Raw genomic sequence first — 22532 nt, 5'->3', positions numbered from 1 at the left:
ACCAGTGGATAACATTGCAGTGACGTAGTAAACTTTCAATTTCTGCGTTATGATTGGTCTGCTTCAAAGTGACGTAGTTTGTCACCATGCCGCGTGTGCATAATGACTGTATGTATTAAATCTCAAAAGTGCAATGTGTGTACACGTGTGAATGGATGCGAAGTCAAAGATTATTATGACAGGATTGGACTACAAATTGAAGACTTGCGTGGACACTTGGTGGCAGCAGACTTGCGAAGTGAATCCGTTGTTCTTGGGGAAATGTTTTGTCACACCTGACATTCCAGGTGTTATCTCTCATAGTGTTATGTGCTAAGCCCACTTTATGAACCATTTCTGCCTCAATGCGGAATAACACTATATCGACAAGATTTCATTGCTGAACATCTATTAAAAAAAAAAACTTAAATACTGTTCACTTAGATTAAGTGGGTACAACCAAACGACCAATGTTAATTCTCAGAGTCTATGTATGGTATACCAACTTTCAACTCATTATAAACCTAACTGCAGGTATTTATATATTTCCACACTACGTCTAAATAGACGCCATGTTGCGGTTTGTACATATATATTTTAATTATTGTAATCTATATAAGATATTATTGTATTATTGTATTAATCAAAGCTGAGAGTGTTCATTGCAGCTTGTTGAAAGAGGCGCCAATTGTTTGAATATGATTATATTCTTTTTTTGGGAATTACATCAATTTGTGTCTGAGGCTGTACTAAATTATATCAAGTTGTTGCCACTGACATCAATAAGCCATAATTGGGAATAGCATGCAAATCTCGCACGTATCCCGCCGTTATTCTCAGGAGCACGATAATGCTTCCCAATAAATTGTTTAGATTAAAGCCCAATTTCACCCAAAAATTGTTAGATCACTCGCAAAACTTGCAGGGACTATTAGTTGCAAGCAGTCTGGTTGCAAGTATCCAAATTTACCGTACAGTTATCTTACAAAAAAGTTGTATACAAATGGTCACAAACAAGTAGAACTACATAGTGCTGTAAACACAAAATGATATCGCAGGTTTTATTTTGGTATTGCGTTTTAAAACTTTGCACATTTTTAAAGTTCAAACTGTGTTACTCGACTTTAAAGTTGATGACTGCAAGTAAACCCTTCAATTTACCTTGACTACGAAGTTGTACCAATGTCATTAATAATTGATGTTGATATAGATAGTTGGAGATACCATAATTGCTAACGGGGCAATACAATGCATTATCACTGATCTAAATTAAAACACTTTTCATACATTCAAAAATGTCAGGCAGCAAAACCGGAACGAAAATATATGGTTGCACGATATCGATCAATAGAGGGCAGGCTTACCAAGTTATGTTTAGAGCTGTGTTTTAGAGGGCGCATGTAACACCTTGAGATTATAATAGGCCGTGTCCGAAACGGCGACTTTGGCTACAGCTACGGCTAGATCGCGCGCGTCTGCCATTCTTCAACACTGGTAGACGCGCTGATCTAGACGTAGCTGTAGCCGAAGTCGTCGTTTCGGACACGGCCATAGTATGCCGTTTGTTTGAAACAAACGCATGGGCGACTACATGGTGCAAGAAAATAATGTGCATTTGATTTAATAGTTGCATTTTAACCGAAAAATGGCGTCCAGCAACCACTTGACCAAAGGGAAAACGTGGTCCATTATCACGTCTTTGTCAATGTACGGATCTGGTTATGTTTCACAATTAATGGCTCTCCCTTTTTATATTTTCAGTGAAACGTCTTTGTACTACTTTATGGTCGGCAATTTGTTGGCAAGGGCGCCCACATGAGGCGTCGACAAGAGCGGACAGTGCTTTATTTATTTTTTTAATGGTAAAACTTTAACATTCACTATAAACGGGAACCATACATTTTACTTTTTGAACTTGCAGTGTGATTGGGCTGGTCGGCTGGCCGACTGTAGAAGTCGCGCTTTGTCGTTGTCATTCTTTCACAGAGATCGGAAGCCCGATCGAGCAGTTTAGTCTGTCGATCCCAGTCGACTTTGATTGCTCGACGGACTGGTGGGAAGTTTTCTAATCGGATTGGCTGTAGGAAGTCACGTGGTATAACTGATGCCTTGTATTCGAAGATGGTGTCCCGAGTGTAATATTTTTTGCCGGTGTTAGCCATTGTAATGTATCTGTAAATCCGCTATAATGTAGAAATAACAGAATGAATAAATTATTCTATACACAAATAAATAGAGTACATCGTTTGTGAGTTAACTTTGTCAAGCCTCACATAAACTGGATATAGTCGGAGTATCTATGGCCCAGTTATCCATGCTAAAGCAAGGAAGAGAACCATACAAACTGTGCCAAAGAATGTGTTGAGGCTTCCGGTTGCCATTTTACTGCTGTCTTTCATACGAGAGGACCATAAAGCTAAAGGTAAACCATAGTATAATACAATGGTTTCATGGAATGTTAACGCAATGGTTACATAATGTTTGATTGTATGCAACAAGAATGCACAATAACAATTCAGAGGGTTTATACAAGATTGCGCTTTGAAGCAACTCCCTCTATAGTGTTTCAAAAACAGTGAGCCGCGTTACACAGCTGCCGCCTCTTTCGAGCATAACGGCTGCCAATTTGGTGTGGGTCGTTTAGAAATGGGTCATTTGAGTTCTATATATGTTTCTCAGACATCATGATAGAACATGCTTATAAGCGAAGTGGATTGATGAAGTGTTATTTAGAACCCTTCACATTGGAGTTCTATGCTTACATGAGACTATGTTAAAACAGCTGATGAGAGCGCTGGATGTAGAATGGGTTATTTAGAACTGGGTCAATGGTGTTTTAAATAATGCCATGATGCTTGGCATTCAAACTGACTGTAGACAGTCTTATATACTCATGCATCCCAAACCAATGTATCTAGTAAATCAAGTCCCTGGATTGGCCCAGACCGATCGACCACCACTCGTTTCAGACTATTTTTATTCCCCAGAGCAGAACGATTTTTAGATTAATAACTCAAATAACGAAAAAAACACACCATATAAATATTATTTTACAGAGTACGAAAACATGACAGTTTTGCAATGAAATCATGTTGAAGAGTAACAATAAAAAAAAATTGTTTAAGAAAGTGGATTTTCAGAAGGCAACTCAAACCCGAAAGTATCTTTTAAAAGGTTTTGATAACGACAGGTGCGGGTTAGAAAGTACATACATCTTATCAATTCATTTCTGTTAAATTGTCAGATTGTGAGAATAATATTGAAAACACATCGATCAACATAGTGTCAATGTTCGCTAGGTAAATTACTTTGGTACGTGTCAAACACTCTACATGTCGATGTGAGTGCTTTTCAGATGTTTTGGAGTAGTGTGTTGAGTTGTTTGTAGGCTATTAATCGTACTTGAAATACTCTAGAATGTGTTAGTGTGGGATTTTCCATGATTAAGATATCCATGTAATGCTTTTAATACCAAGGGGATTAACCGGTTTTTTTTGTTGTTTTTTTTTACTTTGAGCATTTGCTCTCCAATAAATAACTTAAAATTGACTGCAGAAGTATGGTCTTTCAGGCTTAGAAATACCTTTATGTCTGTTGTTTTAAACCAAATAGAAACTGTTTAACCAAAACGTAAATAAGAAAAGAAGGAAAACGAAAAAGCATAATAAATATTAAAATTCAAAGTTGATAATACGCGGCCTGAGTTAACTCAAATCTCACATAAATTAAACCGAGTCAATCTTGGCTTCACTGAGGTAGAATATTCTAATGAGCACATCCTCATTCCCAGGTCAGCTCATGATTGGTCATCTACTCAGTGCTCGCTGGATGCAATGAGGATGGAACGAGGATGAAATGTTCCTGGATTGGTTCCTCTTTCCCTCGTAGCTGAAGACATTGTAAACCAAGTGGCGGAAGTAAATGAATCCGAATGCAAATCAACCTGTTTCCAAATTAAGCTCAATGAGAGTACTCACCTTAAAGTGACCTTAGTCCTTGGTTAAAGAGACACGTACTAGTTCATAGGAATGTGGGCTTGCGCTAGTACACAGACTCTACATCATTATGCGGGCTTCGATAAATCATTAGGCCTGCTACGTTTTCATGATTTTTTTTTCTCGTAACGTTTTTGGTTCACGCAAATGAAACTCAAATTCAAAAAGCTTAGTTTTCATGTAAAATCTTAAATGTTTGGCCGAATGGAAATTTATTTTGCATAGGCCCAAATGCTTACCCTGTTTTGAACGTATAAAGCGTACAAAGCACCTACTTTGATTACGTCTTGTTTAAACTTCAAGATACATAACGTAAACGTTTACACAATACTGATTTATTATGATTGTATTACCTTGTTTCTTCCCGTTCCTGCTTGTATTGTAACCGGAGCTTTTCATGCTTCCTTCTTGTGTTGAAGTTGTCATTTTTGTGTGAGAAACTATGCACTGATAATTAATAATCCATAAGACAATGCAAGCTTTTTGAAGTCGCTTAGAAACCCATTTGATATTTTTCACCATACATTTCTGAAGACGTTTGTATTGTGACGTAATAATGCCATTGGTTTTACGCCTACGTTCAAGCGCGATGCCTGGGTCTTTGTTGCGTGCCCTTTCTTGGCTCGTGATTGGTCAAAACGCCAAACGCGTTCGGATTGATTGTACGCGCAGTATTACCGTAATGACCTCGCGATTGTGACGTCATACGCCGCTACTACTGAGAGTAGCCCGGCCCAGTAAACAGAATGGTGTGTAGTTTTCCTCGAGGCAATGTTAACAAGAGCAATTCTCAAGTTAGATCTTGTCATTTCAATTACTTGTAAGAGTTTGAAGTGCGTTCCCTCTTACCCATAAACTGAAATCGACACGAACCGAGACTAGTCAAACGCTGAGGGCGCTGTAAGCAAATGAAAGGCTCTGTCTATCGTGAGGCATTTCTTTGGTTTCCCATCTGATGAAACTGGGCATCTAGCACGTTCATTGCTCTTGCGTTTTGAAACAGGAAATTAGTTTCTTTTGGTGCCGTAGGTTAGCCCCTATCATATGAGGGAGAAAAACAATGTAAAAATCCATTTATGCAATTTTGTTGGGGGAAAAAAAACAAACTGGGCAATGACTTGGTGAAGAAGTTTACTTTAACAAGCAAACAAAGACATACAAAAAAGTCCTAATAAATAAATGCAATCACTAGTAGCAGAGGCCTTTCTCAATCATCAGAATTTAAACCCCTTTTTGATAAGTACACTTTCTTTTCACATTATTTTTTTTACAAAAAGAAAACGCCTTATGTATATTTGATATGGTCTCCTCCTGATAAAGATTAGAGTTGTAATTGGAACCTTGGGGAATGATTGACTGTCAAACCAAGATGGATGTAGAGATATACTGGCCATAATTGCATCGAAATGTATTGTAATTAATGAAGTTCATGCATGTGACAGTTTGAATAATGGTTGATCATTTCGAAACGGTCTGGCACTTCCAGCGACCAGCCAGACATCGAGGCAACTTACTTCCCTGTAGACACTGTTACTAGTTCCTTAATCAGACCCCTTTCAGTTAGAACCAGGAGCCAATGTCACAAAACTTGTAAGCAGACAACTTCTGCTTACTGACTGTCCCAAAGCTCATGTATGAACAGTGCCCAGTTTCATGGAGCTGCTTAATCAGAACAAATGGTACTCAGCAACTTTATGCTCATCGGAAATGAACAGGATACAAGGCACAACATATACTTGTGACCTAGTTTGGCTTGTAACCTTATTCTGGTAAGCATAATTTGGTTGTGCTTAGCTACCAATGTGCCTAAGCGCCATGGACATGCAGAATAACTCTGTGCTTAGCTATTATACATGTGGTCAGCAATGTCGAGCGTAGTCTGCGATTGCAACCCATCGTGACCCCATTTTTAAATGTTTCATTTATGAAGTTTGGTTTTCAGCACTTAAGAATGTAAATATCACCATTCAATATTGATGTTTCGCAATTATGCCATTTATTGTGTCGATGTGCTGAAGTTGACCCGTCAAATGGCGTCTGCAAACACCCTCCTGCTTATTACGTGTGATTCACTTCGAGCTTGGGAGGCCGGCTGACATTCTCTTTAAAGACATTTACATTTTAAGTGAACAATTTATTTCAAAAGCTTTACTTTGGGAGCCAGTCATTGTAATAAAATGAGAATCACCCTGAACTGAAGTTTCAGCATTTATTTTGATACTTTAAATATATGTATATAATTATTTATACGAATGAATATCTTCTTTTTTTTTACATTCACAATAATTATTTGATTTTTATTTTTACAACATTTATTATAATATGTGGTAATTTCCAGAAACATTATACAATACCTTTTAGACAATGTCTATTTGTCATATTATTTGGCGAGTTAGTTTCTTTTAGACCACAAGCTCCCGCCTAAACGTAGGTCAAAGGGCAGGCTATCTTATTGACCCTGGGTCAAATTACTGACCCTGACGCAGAGGGCTCAAACCGAATCTGTTCTAAGCCACAAATGTTGCCAAACAATTACCATTTATACCATAAAGAACACCATCGATATAAACTTACTTACCAAATTCCGTCTGACCATGCTTCATGTCTAACAATTCGTTGTTTTCCCCTTTTGAAGTAAAACATCTATGTTTAATGTGATGTCCACATAAATTATGTAAAACGTGACTCCGATTAAGACTTAAGTGTACCAATACTCAATAGTTGATTATTTTAGGACCAACTCAAACAAATCAAAATAAAGGTACATTCAATAACAGTACAACCGCACTCTCACATCACTAATGAAACAGTTATTTGAAATAGTTATAACAAATCGATGACAATCTGTTTCTCACCAGATTTATATTTCCTTTTCAAAATATTGTTCGATATTTCATGTGAATTATATGAAAACACTCCTACACAAAGTAATACTTTAGAATCTCCTCCAAAGCTTTTTAGGAATGCACAGTCATTGTTGTTTAAATGAACTGTCAACAAATACAAAACAAGTGATACAACAATAGCAAATTACCACCACCTCCCTGATTTACCTCATGTTTTGAGTATTCAGCAAAAGTGCTTGGCATGTATAGTCCTGGATTATTTTGGAAACCAGGCTCTAAGATGACAACAAATGTTAATAAATAGAGAAATGATTGAATACATTTATAAAAAATACTAAATAGATAAACAAAGTAGTCAAGACCCAACTACTGTACAAGCAACAACGTTTTAAAAGTATTTATACGCGATTTCTTTTTAGTAGTTTTGATTTCACCAACTGTCAAAATTCGTTGGGAGAATAAAAAAAAACTCTCTGCTGTGCCCTAATAAAACAAAATGTTGGGCGAGGTAACTTAATTAGAAAGACAACATTTTTACACACATTCCCTTTAGATTGGAATGGTGATCCGCTTTCTGATTGAATAAGTTAGCATGGCATGCTACATACGCCTTTACATATTATACACTCGCCAACTATTTCACAAGTTTTACTTAAATATTTACTTTTTATAATACAAATCAAGATATAACATGATACATCGTTTTTAATTTAACAAACAAGTTTATATAAGAAAATGAACGAAAGGCACATATCCAAAATCTTGAATTCAGTTTTCCATCAACTGTTAAATCCACATTGGTCTAGTTACATGTATACCTAACAACAAAAGAGTATTTAAACATTATATATAATTGAAATGCGCCAATCCAACAATCACAAATTAGGCCTTATGCCTTTACACGTACAGTGATACTCTACTTTAGGAACCATCATTTATTCACTTTAATTGTTGAAAATGTCAGTAGCAGGAATATTATCTATGCCCATCTTGCAATTTGTCATCCCATTTCAAAAATGCCAATAAACTCATCTCTGACATTAAAGATGAACAGACGAAGATGGTACCATGCTGTTGCCTCAATTGTGGTCGGATAACTAATTAGGCAATGTCCAAATGAACGGTATCTTCAATGACAACAAGGGTCATAGCCCTATAAAGACAAGTGCCTCATCAACAGTCAACGACCTAAGAAAGCCAATAGTCACAGCCGTAGCCAAGAGCCACATACTAAGCCAGCAGGCTTACCTAACCAAGGGCCATACAAGTCGCTTGATGGAACGTGGCCACATTGATGATTAATATCATGAAAAAAAGTACGGAATTACTTTATTCTTAAATTTTTTTTATAATAATATACTGCCCTTAAAAACTCAAAAATAGTAAAGTGGTTTGAAGTGAGTAGTTACATAATAACTATTCACGCATGACGAACAATGCTTGATGGCCTAACTAAAGAAGCAGTCACCCATAGCGGGCATGGAGCAACATGCCTGCATGGATCTGTGTGCCGTACATGGACTTCACAAGCAAGGGATTGCCTAAAACACTCAACCATTGGCAAGTGGAATACCACATCTAAACTGAGGTATGACATTCTGTTTCACTTTATTCATGATGTTTATCAACAACATAGTATGATAGAATACAGGTACGTCATAACAGAAAATGTAGACAAACAAAGGAGAGACAATCAACACAGCTACATCTCAAATTCAGCCACTTCCGGGTTCAAACCATAATGTGGTTGAGCGATTTTTGAGAAAACGAATCTCGTACTTTATCTAGTGTTGTATGAAAACTCGCGAGACTTCAACATAACGGTGGCGTATTGTTTGTAACTGCTTTCTAGACACAAAATTGGAACTTAACAGGTACAGTGACTTCCTACACCTATTTATTAAAAATATTATGCGCGCAAGCTCAATAATGTAGGCTATGCCGCGGGGCCAACAGCAGTGCATAATTGATGTAACAAAAAGGTCCAACATCATTTAACATAGTTCTCTGATACATTTGTACGCTCCAATATTTCCACTGGAAAATTAACAACATAATTGAGTCTTTGGACCGCTCTTATTCATACATTGATTCATACCCTTCATTTCGGAAAAGTTTCCGTATGGCGCCACCACTTTTTCATTCGAAATAAAATAATATAGTATCTAATTTACCTGACTGATATATCCCTTTTTGTAAAAATGAGTGAAAAAGTGGTGGCGCCATACGGAAAGTTATCCTTAATTTCGCTGTCATTCATCATTCATCATTCATTGATTCTTTACATAATAACATACATTGGTTTCACCACACCACACATTCACAACTTCTCAGCATTCGCCAATCAATTTAAGTGTGTAACTTACCATTGAACACACCCGAAAAAAAAACCCAAAACACACTAGGAAAGAAGAATACAAGCACCCAAAGCTTTGTCTTCATAATTGAAGAAGTAACTGTCCTTAAAGTTTCTCATACATTTCGTAATGAATCTGAAAAGTAATGGAAGTAAAAACTTACGTAGTAAGAATTACAACAGCTTTGAATAGTGTGTGCATCTTGAGAAATATTTCAGTTCGAAACACTTTACGGTAATGGATAAAGATATCGCTTTTTATCCCCACCAACTTGAAGAATAAGCATACACTATATATTCATAAAGGGAGTATTCTTCCTGTGTTGACATTTGCTTCCAAGTTTCGGCAATATCTAAAAAATAACTTACTTTTATTGGAGTCATTTATGAAAAGCAATTGAATGAACTGTTCCAAACGCCAAAGGTATACATTGCCTTTAATATGTGAATTGTCTAAAGATATCCCATGATCAAGACATGACCGCCACACTGTTTTGTTTATAAAAGGTCCATTAGTTTCGATAGAGGGCGTCCTTCTATATCGACCTCAACCAAAGAGCTATTTTTGACAACAAGCCACCTGAATGCGGCACCCGATGACAATTTCCATATCAAATCAATACATAAATGGGGCCTGCCTACTTCAATTCAAGTGGACACGCGCGTAAAATTAGAAAGGAAGGAAGGGAGAAAAAGACCAAGGAGAAAGAATAAAAAAACGGCTTTCGACGAAGACCACTTAAAACAGTTACAGTTCAATTGGTCATCAGTATAAACTAAAACCCGTACTTCGAAACCAAATCGATCTTCGTATAGGGATCTGCGTGATGCAAAAACTATGTAGCACCTGTTAGTTTCCCACTCTATACACCTGTTAGATTCCACTTTATGCATACATTCAGGATCTTGTTTCTTATGTGAAAAACATACATGGTCAATCGTTTCAAGCAGAAAAATACCTCTGCCTTTTAGAGATGGTGAAATGCGGCTATACATCAAGGGCTACAGTCACCTTTATGTGACCTTTTGATTAAAAAACAATAATAAAGTGTTAAAACCATTTAACAAGAGGGTGACCCATACAGTACAGCTCATAGCACTTTATAAACAAACATTCTACGATATAATACTAAAAAGGACACAAAGCGCATACGTTTTTGTTTGTACGGAATGAAATTCGGCTCAACAGAGGTCTTGCTAGCAATATTGACAAATATTTACTTCGATTAAAGTTTATTGTTAAACAGCGGCTACAGAATGCTCAGATGTGACGTTCTCAGGTCTGGTGTGTTGTGTAAAGCATGTAAGAAAAACAGCTTGACAAATATTAGTCAAACATTACCCCCTGAAACTAGCGTAAATAAAGCAGCGCACAAAAACTATGTAACATTGCTTTAACTTTCAGCAACTTCCCTTAAAAGATTTTAGTTTTACAACCATCTCTATATATTGTGTTGTCAAGATACACTGTCTCTGCCAAAGGGACATCGTGATCAACACTTAGTTGAACAAACACGCCCCTCTCATTTATTCGATTTCAAAATTACGGTGACAAAAGAAACGACAGACGTGATGGCTTATGATGACAAACTAGGTCCAGTAAATTTCCTTAAAATAAAGCACTTTGTCACCTATTCTTGAAACCATTTCTTATACGATGTCATCATACACCGTCTCTAAGCAAGACGGATCTCGTGATTATAGATTGGTGATTCAAAAATGCCCATTTCATTTGAAAGTTTACACAACTTGATGGGCGCCGAATGTCAAATGAATAATATGACAAACTAAAAGATAGCGGTGATATTGGTTGCCCTTTAACCTATCATCTATCATTCATTTTTATCATCACATCATTCTCCTGCAACTCATCTCTAATCTGTTAATGTTTAACTCAGCCCACACGTTCAACAATACACATATCCTCTCTCCGATCTCTCGCCTTACGGTTTCTCATAAAAATAAAAGGCTTTATCCCATCTAGAGCTTCATGTTACATGTTGTATTTGACCACGACTATTATTCAGAAGATACATCTTGTGTCTAATTTAATAGAACTTTAAACGCAATGAACACACTCCCTTGTTTTAAAGACACTGGACACTATTGGTAACTGTCAACGACTAGCCTTCACAGTTGGTGTATCTCAACATATGCATACAATCACAAGCCTGTGAAAATTTGAGCTAAATCGGTCATCGAACATGAGAGATAATAATGAAAGAAAAAAACAACCCTGTCACACGAAGTTGTGTGCGTTTAGATGGTTGATTTCGATACCTCAAGTTCAAAATCTGAGGTCTTGAAATCAATTTCGTGGAAAATTATTTCTTTCTCGAAAACTATGGCACTTCAGAGGGAGCCGTTTTTCACAATGTTTTATACCATCAACCTCTAACCATTACTCGTCGCCAATAAAGGTTTTATGCTAATAAATATTTTGAGTAATTACCAAAGGTGTCCACTGCCTTTAAACTTCCTCACCACGCATGCAGGCATTAATCCAACTGACATTTCGGCATTGCAATCTTAGCCAAACTTCATTAATCTGAGGAAATGATGTGGGCTGAATAGGTCAAAGGTCGACATGTTTGTCTCACAGCTGAAACTTCTGATTGTCTAAAAGAGGTGCCAATACCACTTGCCATTTCAAGTTTTAACAGTTTGTAGTTCTTTTTCTGGTTCTTTTGAAATTTGCACTGACATAGGACAACTCACATTTATTTAAAATTATTTTGTTAATTTTTCACTTTAAGCAAATCTGTCGTCTTATTAATTCCAAATGATTGGCCTATATGAATTCTGGTTTGCACTTTTCTTTAATGGCAAATATTTTAAACGGAAACGTTTTGTGTAATCAGTTGAAGTAATTACGATGAATGAAGTACAAGACTATAGTACATTTCCTTTTCGACCTCTCCCTGTTTACAATCTCTTAGTTTGATTGTACTCTAGTTCCTCACACTCAACTAGATTGTACCTTCTCTTGAAGACTAGCATGGTTACTCTCGGCACACCTGTACCAAACATCCCTCATCACTTCAAGATCACCCATGTGTGTTTCATTCAGCTTTCACTTACAGACATTTCCTAATCTCCTCACGTCCAACTACTTTCACCTAATTCCATTTCTTCAATCTCTTTTTGGTTCCACGCATCTTTCATCTATTCCTATGTATTTTGTCGGCTATCCATCGCTCACTCCGCGTATCTTTTTCGCAAATCTCATTTTCATTTCGTTTCAAATCAACCTCCCCCCCCCCATATTTCCACCCTCTATGATTGAAAGATCAGGATGCATAAAACATATTTTTTATGCAAACATTTCCATGGAAACATCATTTTAAAGGTTATACCCGAGTGTTTATAAAGAAACATAAACAACAAAAATAAAGACTCATTGTGAAGATGCAGGGCCGCAAAAAAAAACCCACAAAAAACAACAACAACAACAAAACACAACCCACGAGTCCAACTAACAAACAAACAAACAACAAACAAACTATAAGCAATGACCGGAGAGGACATGGCGAGAAAATCCAAACACCATTTATGTTTTATGCTAATAAGTTGTACATCCTGTTCTAGTAGAATCCAATAAAACACTTTCTATATGCGCATAATGTTCCCGTCTCCTTGACCATGTTTCTTCATTTCACTACTTTCCATTCTAAATTGTTTTAAGCACATTATGGGTAAAAACTCAACCCCCCGGTGTTTCCGGTCTTAGAGAATAATTAAAACGGCTCCCTTAGTGTTCACACTCCAGAGAGCAGCTAAAGAACCATGCCGTTAATTCATGCACCATAACTTAAGTGATGAATGTCTTTCTACTACTTGTTCTTTATCCAGAAGAATTCCAAGATTTAAGACGTGACTGATTTGAAATCGGTCAACCACATTGAAAACATTTCCTTGCAGCTGCCTGCCGTAAAAGCTTGTGTTTAAGAGTGCCGTAATTCAGCATCCGTGTCAATACCTCTGAGTTTGATCAAAATGTACGGCTGCCATTTTGACTACAGGAATCTGAACTGGCATAAATCTCACTAGTTCAACATTAAGCGGAATGTGAACAGCATCTTTCCCTGAGTACTTTAGGTCTACTAGCAGTTTGGGTGGAGAATAAATAAGCATTAGACTATGGGCAAACATTATGGAGGGAATGTGTCATGCCTTAACCCCGCGAGAGCATTGAGTAAACGGTTTAACCCCGAGAGAGCATTGAGTAAACGGTTTAACCCCGAGAGAGCATTGAGTTAACGGTTTAACTGGTAGGAGTGCTCCCCAACGAGTGGCTCAAACTATGAAGAGGTTTCTACTCTGCATAGGTCTATGGTAAACATAATATTGTTGTTTGTCCCCCAAGCAATTCTGCTAACACAGAAGGAAATTCTTTTAAAAATTATTTTAAACAAAAGCGTTAGCCACAGTTTCTTGCTAGATGTAGGTCGAGTGTTATTTTGAATTGAAGTCTAGGTCAGAAATCCTCTTAAGTGGTTCAACAAAATATTTGTAATAATAATTATCAAGACCTTGAAGTGAATTGACCTAATTCCAGGTCATGGAGTTCCATATTTAAGCTCTTTGCTATTACGGAGACCCGAACTTCGGACCACACCACTCAGCAAGAATCCGATTCAATAACACGGATTGGATTAGGGTTTAGGAGAAACGATGATCAGTAATGCCACTGCATTTTAAAAAGAATATGTCTTGTGGTAGCATAATTGTTTTTAAAATTGCTTTGTATAATGTAGCTGATTTCCAAATTCTAAAGTGTAATTTCGAAACATACATTTTCATTGGAGCAAACGGCTGCAGATTCATACTTAAAAATCCCACACACACAACGTCAAGTGCATCATTATAACATAACAAATGTCCACAAATTATTCAAAGCATGATAATAAAAGTATCAGTAACAGCTAAAGTAACCAGAAGAAAATATGTATTTCAAATATTGAAGAGTTTCTTATTAATTTCAATATCGTTGTTATCAAGTTGCAGTTTGGCTGATTCGCTCAAAAGTAACATGAGTATAAACTGTCATAATAACATCCGGACAATTTCTTGCTATATACAATATTATTTCTCAACAAACTAAATTGGATAAAATTGTTATCTCAAGTAGCAACGATATTAACATCTTCTCGTGTTGGATTTAAAAGTGTTTTTTTTTTTGTACACCAGTACCAAAATATGAGTTATATACACAGATCATAACGTTGACCCTTTTCTTGAAAAAAAAAGAAAGAAAGAAGAGAATGAAGAAAACCGAAAAAAAAAAACCCACATTTTTGTGTGATTGGGTTTAAACTTAGTAAATGTGGAAAAATAGCTAAATTTATGTTTTGTTATGTACCTGTATCGTATTCTTTGTTTAAAATGACAAAGAAATGTTTAAGTCTTTTGACGTCAGAGGTGAGAGTGGCCCTTTGACGACTTGCAGCCGAAGAGGGCGCGCTAACTTGCTTATTAAAATAGTGAGTTAACTATGTGAATAAATGATAAAGGGAAACCAGATGTGTTTACTTCTACCTTTCAAAAACACAACCTGGAACAAAAGGTCACACTGTCCACAAAGCGCATCTTTTTTGAAACGGTAGCTTTCACGTAAAAAAAAAAACAACTCAGAGTATCCATGGTTATTTGTCGGTGTTACCGCAAACTACAACCGTTCGCTCGTAACTAATGCATTTGCATTGTAAACATTCGTCATTTAATCTTCATGAATATAATATCAAAGCATCAAATCTTGTTTGAACATCAAAGACAGTTTACGATCTACTTTCAATTATTAAATATTCAAACATAAGTCAATTTCATGTCAAAATTACAGGCAATCCAATCCAGCACATGATGTTGCCTACGTAGGATTGTTCACTGTTCTGAAATTCTGACTTTCCAAAAGAACATCATAATAAATGGTCAAATTTCAACTCATTCAAGGGAGAAAAATTACAAAGAAATTCTCATGAAGATTTGTTCTAAACCCATATCGATCTTTCTAATGGAACCGAAATGGTTTGAGCGGCTCTTGTTGTGCACACACCTGTTCTTTTCTAAAGCTCCAAAGGTCAACAGTACTTTGTATTTTGTACCCTCTTTTTAAAAAGTTCTTGAGAGGCATGGCAAAGGGAGCTTGCATCACGAGGCATGACCGATAAAGCCTGCAACAGAGATTTGCAAAAGTTTCAACATTTGCAATTCAAACCCACAGTTCAAGTAAACACAACTCAATTTACACTAGCACGTGTCTTCCATAGAGTCAACTACACTTGCAGAGAGAAGACTGTTCTTGCATCCCAGTTCTTGCTTACCATTGGTGGTTCGTTGATATCCAGTTGATGACGTCATGCGGCTTGTTGGGGACATTGGCGTTCCGCTCTGCCGCTGACTGTGTCGTGTATCTGACGTGCCTAGACTACAGCGGAATACACGCTTAAAGCCAGCTCGAAACCTGCAAGTACAGAAGCATAACGTACACAAATAAAAATAGCATTTTGATTAAAACTGAGTTCTTGCTGATCGATCACATGAAATCAAACCTACTTTGGTGTATGGCAATCCGACGTCAGCATACACAAACCCCCTATCCATAGACGTGTCAATATTTTCCCGGGAAGTTGATATCATGGTTAAAGGCTACCTCAAAAGTTTTAAAGGTGCAACAATAATAACAAACCGTGATATAATACTGCGTGTTCTGTAAACCCCAAAAGCACCGGATATAGCTTGTCAATTTTGCCGAACAGTTATTTTACTTCGTAAAAGATAGGCAAATATTTTGGTTGAGAACAACAAATGCCCAAGGGACTTTGTGAATTGTTACTTTCTTTCGTATACAATTTATTGCCCCGTCGTCCAGTAATCTTTGAATCTTCTATTTACACATGCTGCCGGTTTATTTTGTCCCAGCTCATGTGAGGATTGAGCAGGAAACACACAAAGCAACTTATATAAATTAATCACAAAGCTCCAAGCTATGGGGAAATCAGATATTAAATTGAAATGTGTTGCTCTGATCTGAATTTTTATGGATATGTTCGTTCGAGTTACATTTATACACTTTTTTCCCCAATTTTAGAAATATAAAAAATAGTTCTTGTAAGTCACTGTTCTGTATTATTGTAGTCGCCTCGGGCATTCCATCGAGGGATATATACCCAGTATAAGTTTTAGTACCTTTATTATTAATATATAAATTTTAACATTGCATGAGTTGTAACTTCCCCTATGACATGTGTTGAATTTGTCACTGCTAGTCTTTCCTCTAAACCTCTAAACAATCTTGATATCAACAAGGTTGGAAAATAAGTTCCCTAGTACAAACCTAAACCTCGCATGTCATACCACGGAACATTTATGCTGTGAAAAACACTTAGAAGAAAACGTCCAATATTATTTTGGATTCTATATTGGACCATGTTGCTAGGTAAAACTATAGTTCATGGATTAATATAAGCTGCGAAAATTAAACTACAAATACAAATATTTTACAATATCATATTTTACATTTTGAAATAATTATAGCGAAGTGAGTTTGCCGAAAAGAAAGCAGGTTTAGTGTCTGTCTGTTCAATGTATTTCACAATGTCTAAGTTCATTGCTCTGTGGCTACGGCGATCGTCAATCAAGACATCGCAGGTCTGAAAACCAGACCTGAAGAAATCATCGAACTGTTGATGTGGCCATGGAGGTAGCTACCTCCATGATGTGACAGAGTAATTAAGAATTTATCAGCAGTCAAGACATCAAGCAATTCAAGTTGCGCAGATTGCGAGCGTGCCACTTTGTCCGAGTTAATTGTGTGCAATCGTCCCGATAGCCTTAACGCAAGAGCACGTCTTATTTTAGTCACCCCATCTTACCTGATGGTCGAGCTGGGGAAATCACTGCCAAATCGGAACAACAGACTAGCAAAGGAATTACTTAGGCTACATTTGACCCGGGGCAAGACGTTATTTGGTTTCCAACTGATAACTAAGGGCAACCACTGTCCTTGCGAAATTAATAAAACGGTTAGCACAGATTCCTATTTTCCCAGCACACCCCTCCCCAAACAGATCTCGAAACCAACAGCAAGGTTCTATAGGTCGTGAAATTAGATTACCCACTCAACAAAATGAATGGCTGCCAATTTTGTGACAGGAATGAGCAAGAGCCCCAGGTAAAATGTCCCACCCACTTAGAAGTAATTTTGATGGAAGTATTTTTGTTGTATTGATTTACCTGTCATTGAGCCAGCAGTAGATAAATGGATTATACATGGAGCTACTCATAGCAAGAGTCCAGACACTCAGGTAGATATGAAGAGAATAGCTCTTTTGGTAGGCAGAGTCACTCATAAAGGATAAGAACTGGTAGATGTGAAGAGGTAGCCAACAGGTTGCAAACACTGCTATCACCACAATGATCATCTTCACAACCTAAAACAAAATACACATTAATGAAAGTAAATCCCTAAGAGTGTCCATTAGTAGTTAGCGTACTTCACAATAACGATTCGATGTGCTTAACATCACTGCCCTGTTCATTGTGCCAATAACATTCATGTCATCTTTCTCAGCTCCCTATAAGGAGTATACAGCCCTGAGCTGCCTGTAAGGCGCTTGTGGCTTTTCATACACAATATCAACCTCTACCCTCGCAGGTACCCATTTATACCCTGGGTGAAGAGAATAGTTAGTAACGCATCTTGCTAAATAAAAAAAGTGTAATGACCTGGATTCGAACCCGCACCTCGAAGTGCCGTTAGATCCATGTTTTAAAGGACTCAGAAAGCATTCGTCGCTTACAAACATTATTGTTCATTCGCTTTTTTATCTTGATGTCATATACAAATGGAAATAACAGATCATATCAACGTGTATAACACGTGTAACGTTTTTTTTTTTCTTTTTCCAGATTGAAAAAGCCCCAGCATGATTTTCAGAGGTGGACACCCTCCTTTACGAATGGTAGATTATATGACCCAACAACAACCTGCATAAACAAGTGCGTCAACGTTTTAAAATGGGTAAGTTACCAATTTAAATTTTAATTATGTTTGTCTTAAAAAAGTATTCAACTGACAATAGTATGTCAAAACCCGTTTACATTTTTGGGAATTTTTTTACGCGAGTTTCAGCGCCTTCTTCTCGTACCGAGAACAGTTTGCTGCCACCTAGCGTTCCAAAGTTGACCATGTTATTTCAATAACCCTCGTTATAACATAAATCCAGGATAAACACACACACACACACACACCCACACATACAGTTTCATTACTATGCGTGCAACCTATACCTTTGTATGCATACAGCACGACCCTTTATATTGTAAAAATCACTCCTTTTTTTGTATTCTTAAGCAAAACGTGGTCTTGTCGCTTATGTGGATGAAATATGGATTGAAAGATTTGTGTGCCCACGACAAATAACGGATGTATATTTGAGTTACCCTGTACTGTGAATATCTGTAAGTGAAAACCTATAGCTATTAGTCAGGTGAAAGTTTTCATCGTGAAGAATATTGATACCTAATATAATAAGATCAGATGACCTTTTGGTTCAATAGCCAAATGAGTCATTAAGTGTAGTAATACGATGTACTGTTAACTAGACTTAAACATGTATTTTGGAAAAAGGGTTGGCAGTTGTTTCTTAATATGACTAAACGACTGAGCTTATTTGAACATTGTATATAGCAATGAACATGAAAACCCATCATAGGATTGACTCAAGAGAGCGGGTTATATTCAACAGTTCAGCAAATATAAAGTCAAAATAAAACACACTAGTTTTACTCTTCAAACTCATTACTGAATCTTAAAACAAAAACATCGTTTACCTTTCGTTTTGCTTTGATGTGTTTCGCACGGTTCGGAATATATTCCCCCAGAACACCACTACGCCAAAGTTTTACTCCTATGACGGTGTAGCACATAGCGAGAACAGATAACGGTACGCAGTATACTACGCTGAATGACGTCACATTATACCTTTTGGGGAAAATAAACAAATTTACATTAATTTGAGGTTATCTTTCTTTGAAATCAGCACAGAGTGAAAAGTTGCAAATGACTTTGTTTTGAATCTAACCGAAACTCATGAGTTCCGAGTGCCATATTGACCACAGACTGAATTAATCTATACTTATCTTGGTGAGAGGGGTTCGAACCACAACCACATGCATACACTTTTCCCAACTAGACATATACTAAGGCTTTTGAAGACTGTTGAACATCATTTCTTTCTCTTTCTCCCCCTTTTGTTTTTAGAAATGTACGATCAAACCTACCTACACATACTCAATTAATTGATCCTATCTTTTCTCAATGCATTTTGTCGGATTTACTCTAAGAATCTGTTTTCAAAAATAAAGGTTTATACCACATATAATATTTATTGTGCTTCGATAATTATTGATTGAAGTTTCACCAAAGAAGCCGACAAGGCTCGACAAGTGAGATTTCCACCTTCTAAATTTCAATACAATAGTTATTAATGACCCACCTATCAAGATAATCAAACACAAGGGTTGTGCGTAGGAATTGAGGTATAGGATCGTCTTAACTTGCAAATATTGATGTCTCAAAACACCAAGGAATTTTCTAAACGGAAGACTGTGGTCATTATATGGAGATATCAAACTATCCAATCTGTGAGTTTGACTGTACGGAGAACCGATTAGTTTGCTTGGCTATACTACCCATCTGCAATGAGTGAAGAGTAATTTGATTCTATACTAGAAGTTGAAGTCAAGCATTTTATAGGGTTATAAAGCTTCTAGCTTAGTGACCACGGAATGTCAGTAATTACAGGCCTGACTTCCTCCTGAGCCACACATCTTAAGGAATACTTTGGACTTGTAGGGAGTATTGTAAACACCATGGATGAGACCTCGGGATTAGACATAAATCCAGCAATATCGGAAAGTTCAAACAGTAACAGAATAATGCACCATATCGGCGAACGAACACACGGTAGTATGTTGCGAGGTTGATCTGCATTATAAATGTTAAAGGCAATGGACACTATATTACTCAAAATAATTTTTAGCATAACAACATACTTGGTAACGAGCAGTGGAAAGCTGTTGAAAGTATAAATCGTTGTGAGAAAAAAGTATTATCTCACTAGAATGTTAAAATACTTCAGCTGGAAGTAAGCTGTGCAAAAAGGGTGTTTTTCTTTATTGTTCTCTTGCAACTTCGATGACAAAATGAGCTCAAATTTTCACATTGTTAATTTAAGTTGAGATACACCAAAGAGTAAGGATACACCAATAGAGAATACTGGTCTTTGGATATTACCAAATAACATGTATAGTGCCTTTACGATACAGGATATGTTACGCTTGAAAAAGAATAACTAATGCCAAGTTTCAGTCCGATTTGTCGCCACTGATTAGTTTGTTGATTGAGAGTCAATCCCTCTAGAAATAGTCCGTCTGAAATATTGTCACTGTTGACCAAAGTATAATATTTGTTAAAGCAAAAAAATAAAAGTACCTACACGAAAACGCATCAAATCAGGGGGCGACTTTTTAAGGGGTGACTTAGTATGGGGGCGACTTTGTAAGTGGGCGACTTTGTAAGAGGTAACTTTGTAAGGGGTGACTTTGTTAAGGGGTGACTATGTAAGGGTTGACCAACTTGGTTTGACTCGAAATGGGTCAACCGTTTTGGAACTATTAGGAGTACGGCTGTAACGGGGTCAGCTTAACCACGATTTCAGATAACATTTCCCCAGGTTAGTTTTGTTGTTTACACTAACATGTGTACATGATTAAAACAACAGAACAAATCAAATTACTCACCAGAATTCGTACTCCCGTTGAATTCCATCCGGCCAAATAATATAACACTGAGTTATATCACCGTCACTGTATCCAAATGTGATGAGTTGAGAGTAAAAGAACTGTGGACTGCCAAAAGAAATCGCTCCGATCCAGATGAATATAATCATACACACAATACATGTTTTAGAGAGGCGGGGCAGTAATGGGTGAACTATGGCCCGATACCGGTCTATGGAAATAGCAACGAGGGATAACACAGAAGCTACAGTAGAAACGGTGCCCATGAAACGGGCTAGTCGGCACATAAACTCACCCATTACCCAGTTCTGGGTGACGATGTAACTAAATAATGACGGCATACTTAAAGTTGCAATTAGGGTATCAGAAACGGCTAGGTTCAGTAAAAAGTAATTAGTGATACTACGCATGCGCGGATCAGTTGAAACAATCCAAATGACGATGAGATTTCCACCAGCAGCGGTTAGAATAATTGCTGAAACAAAAACACTCCAGATGATTCGACTTTGTTGGTCCATAACATGAGGGAAGGTATTGTTAATAGTGTAAAAATCTTCATACTCCATAAAATCGCTCGTTTTGTTCCCCATGATGCTTGCTGTTATATTTCACACTAAAAAGACACAACACAGATCAGCATAGTACGAGCCGATTGAGCTTAGAAAGAATAGCACTCCAGTTTGAAGGAACACACGTCCAGTTAAATAGCCTCTCCCTTACACACTGCTTCCTGTTTTTCGATTCTTGATGTCCACGTTCTGTGTGACCTTACTCTACCGAGACTGAGCACCGTTCTGGTCCAATTAGTAGATGGATAATACCTCGTCAGTTTTTGACACAGATTTGGTGACCGAAATCTACGGATGGCCGTATCAAGTTTTGACGAGAGTCTCTATAACTGAAGCCTCGGGTGACACTACACATCAAAACTAATCGGCTGACTGTAAAGCTGATATTAGTCGGATAGAGGTGGCGGCAACAACAGGGGGCATTACAACTAGATGTCCGGTGCCAAGCCGACTTCTTAACAAATCAACCTCAACGAAAAAAGATAGAAGATATCCCGGCAACCGGGTCTGGATTTCACTGACTTAAAAAGCAACCTGTCACTGTTATATTGTGTAGTAATCTGTATCTGATCCCCGCTGAATTGCATCTCCAGTGTCGAGGACAGAGAGAGAAACAAGGTTCAATGTATCGATGTACTATGCGATGGTTTCTAGTTGCGAAAACCCTAGTGACTACCAGCACAGTATAAAGCTCACAAGGACAAGAGAAGCCGTTAGTTGCTACTCCTTCATCACCCAACACACTGAGATAACTCTCCCCTCTTGAAATCGCATCAGCCGCGACTTTCCAAATGGTCCGTTGTATTCCTTAGATGGTTTACTAAAAGGCGAGCGTCTCACATAAGAGCACTCTCCAGTTAGCCAATCCGGCGTACGCACTCTCTCCGTAAGCAGTGGGCTTCACAAAATGAGATTGCGCTCTAATGGAAATTACACAAGGGAGTTGGCCGCGCAATACGATGCTCTTAAGTGAACATCAAATCTT

At 37.4% G+C, this 22532-nt stretch overlaps 1 protein-coding gene and 1 long non-coding RNA gene across 2 annotated transcripts in view; one reads left to right on the top strand and one right to left on the bottom strand.

The window, feature by feature from the left end:
- The first annotated feature begins 6188 nt into the window (after positions 1 to 6188).
- Positions 6189 to 22532, top strand: part of LOC139953027 (uncharacterized) — a 61998-nt gene continuing 45654 nt past the window's right edge. Inside the window, exons 1-2 of the long non-coding RNA XR_011787930.1 lie at positions 6189 to 8408; positions 18084 to 18195. This is a non-coding gene — a long non-coding RNA (uncharacterized lncRNA). The remainder of the gene's footprint in view (positions 8409 to 18083; positions 18196 to 22532) is intronic.
- On the bottom strand, positions 15423 to 21568 carry LOC139953025 (tachykinin-like peptides receptor 99D). The gene is made up of 4 exons (XM_071952415.1): positions 20979 to 21568; positions 19008 to 19158; positions 17409 to 17605; positions 15423 to 15636 (listed from the first exon to the last, which is right to left on the bottom strand). The coding sequence occupies exons 1-4, from the start codon at positions 21566 to 21568 to the stop codon at positions 15423 to 15425; spliced, it is 1152 nt and encodes a 383-aa protein (XP_071808516.1).

This window comes from Asterias amurensis, chromosome 21, assembly GCF_032118995.1.
Source record: "Asterias amurensis chromosome 21, ASM3211899v1".
Classification (NCBI taxonomy): Eukaryota; Metazoa; Echinodermata; class Asteroidea; order Forcipulatida; family Asteriidae; genus Asterias; species Asterias amurensis.
This window is presented reverse-complemented; position numbering and strand designations above follow the sequence as displayed.

Coding starts and splice junctions, on each gene's coding strand:
- LOC139953025 (XM_071952415.1), bottom strand. CDS start 21,568: ATGGGGAACAAAACGAGCGATTTTATGGAGTATGAAGATTTTTACACT. Junction 19,159..20,978: donor CAACGGGAGTACGAATTCTG/GTGAGTAATTTG, acceptor TTTCCCCAAAAG/GTATAATGTGACGTCATTCA. Junction 15,637..17,408: donor TACTGCTGGCTCAATGACAG/GTAAATCAATAC, acceptor CTGTACTTGCAG/GTTTCGAGCTGGCTTTAAGC.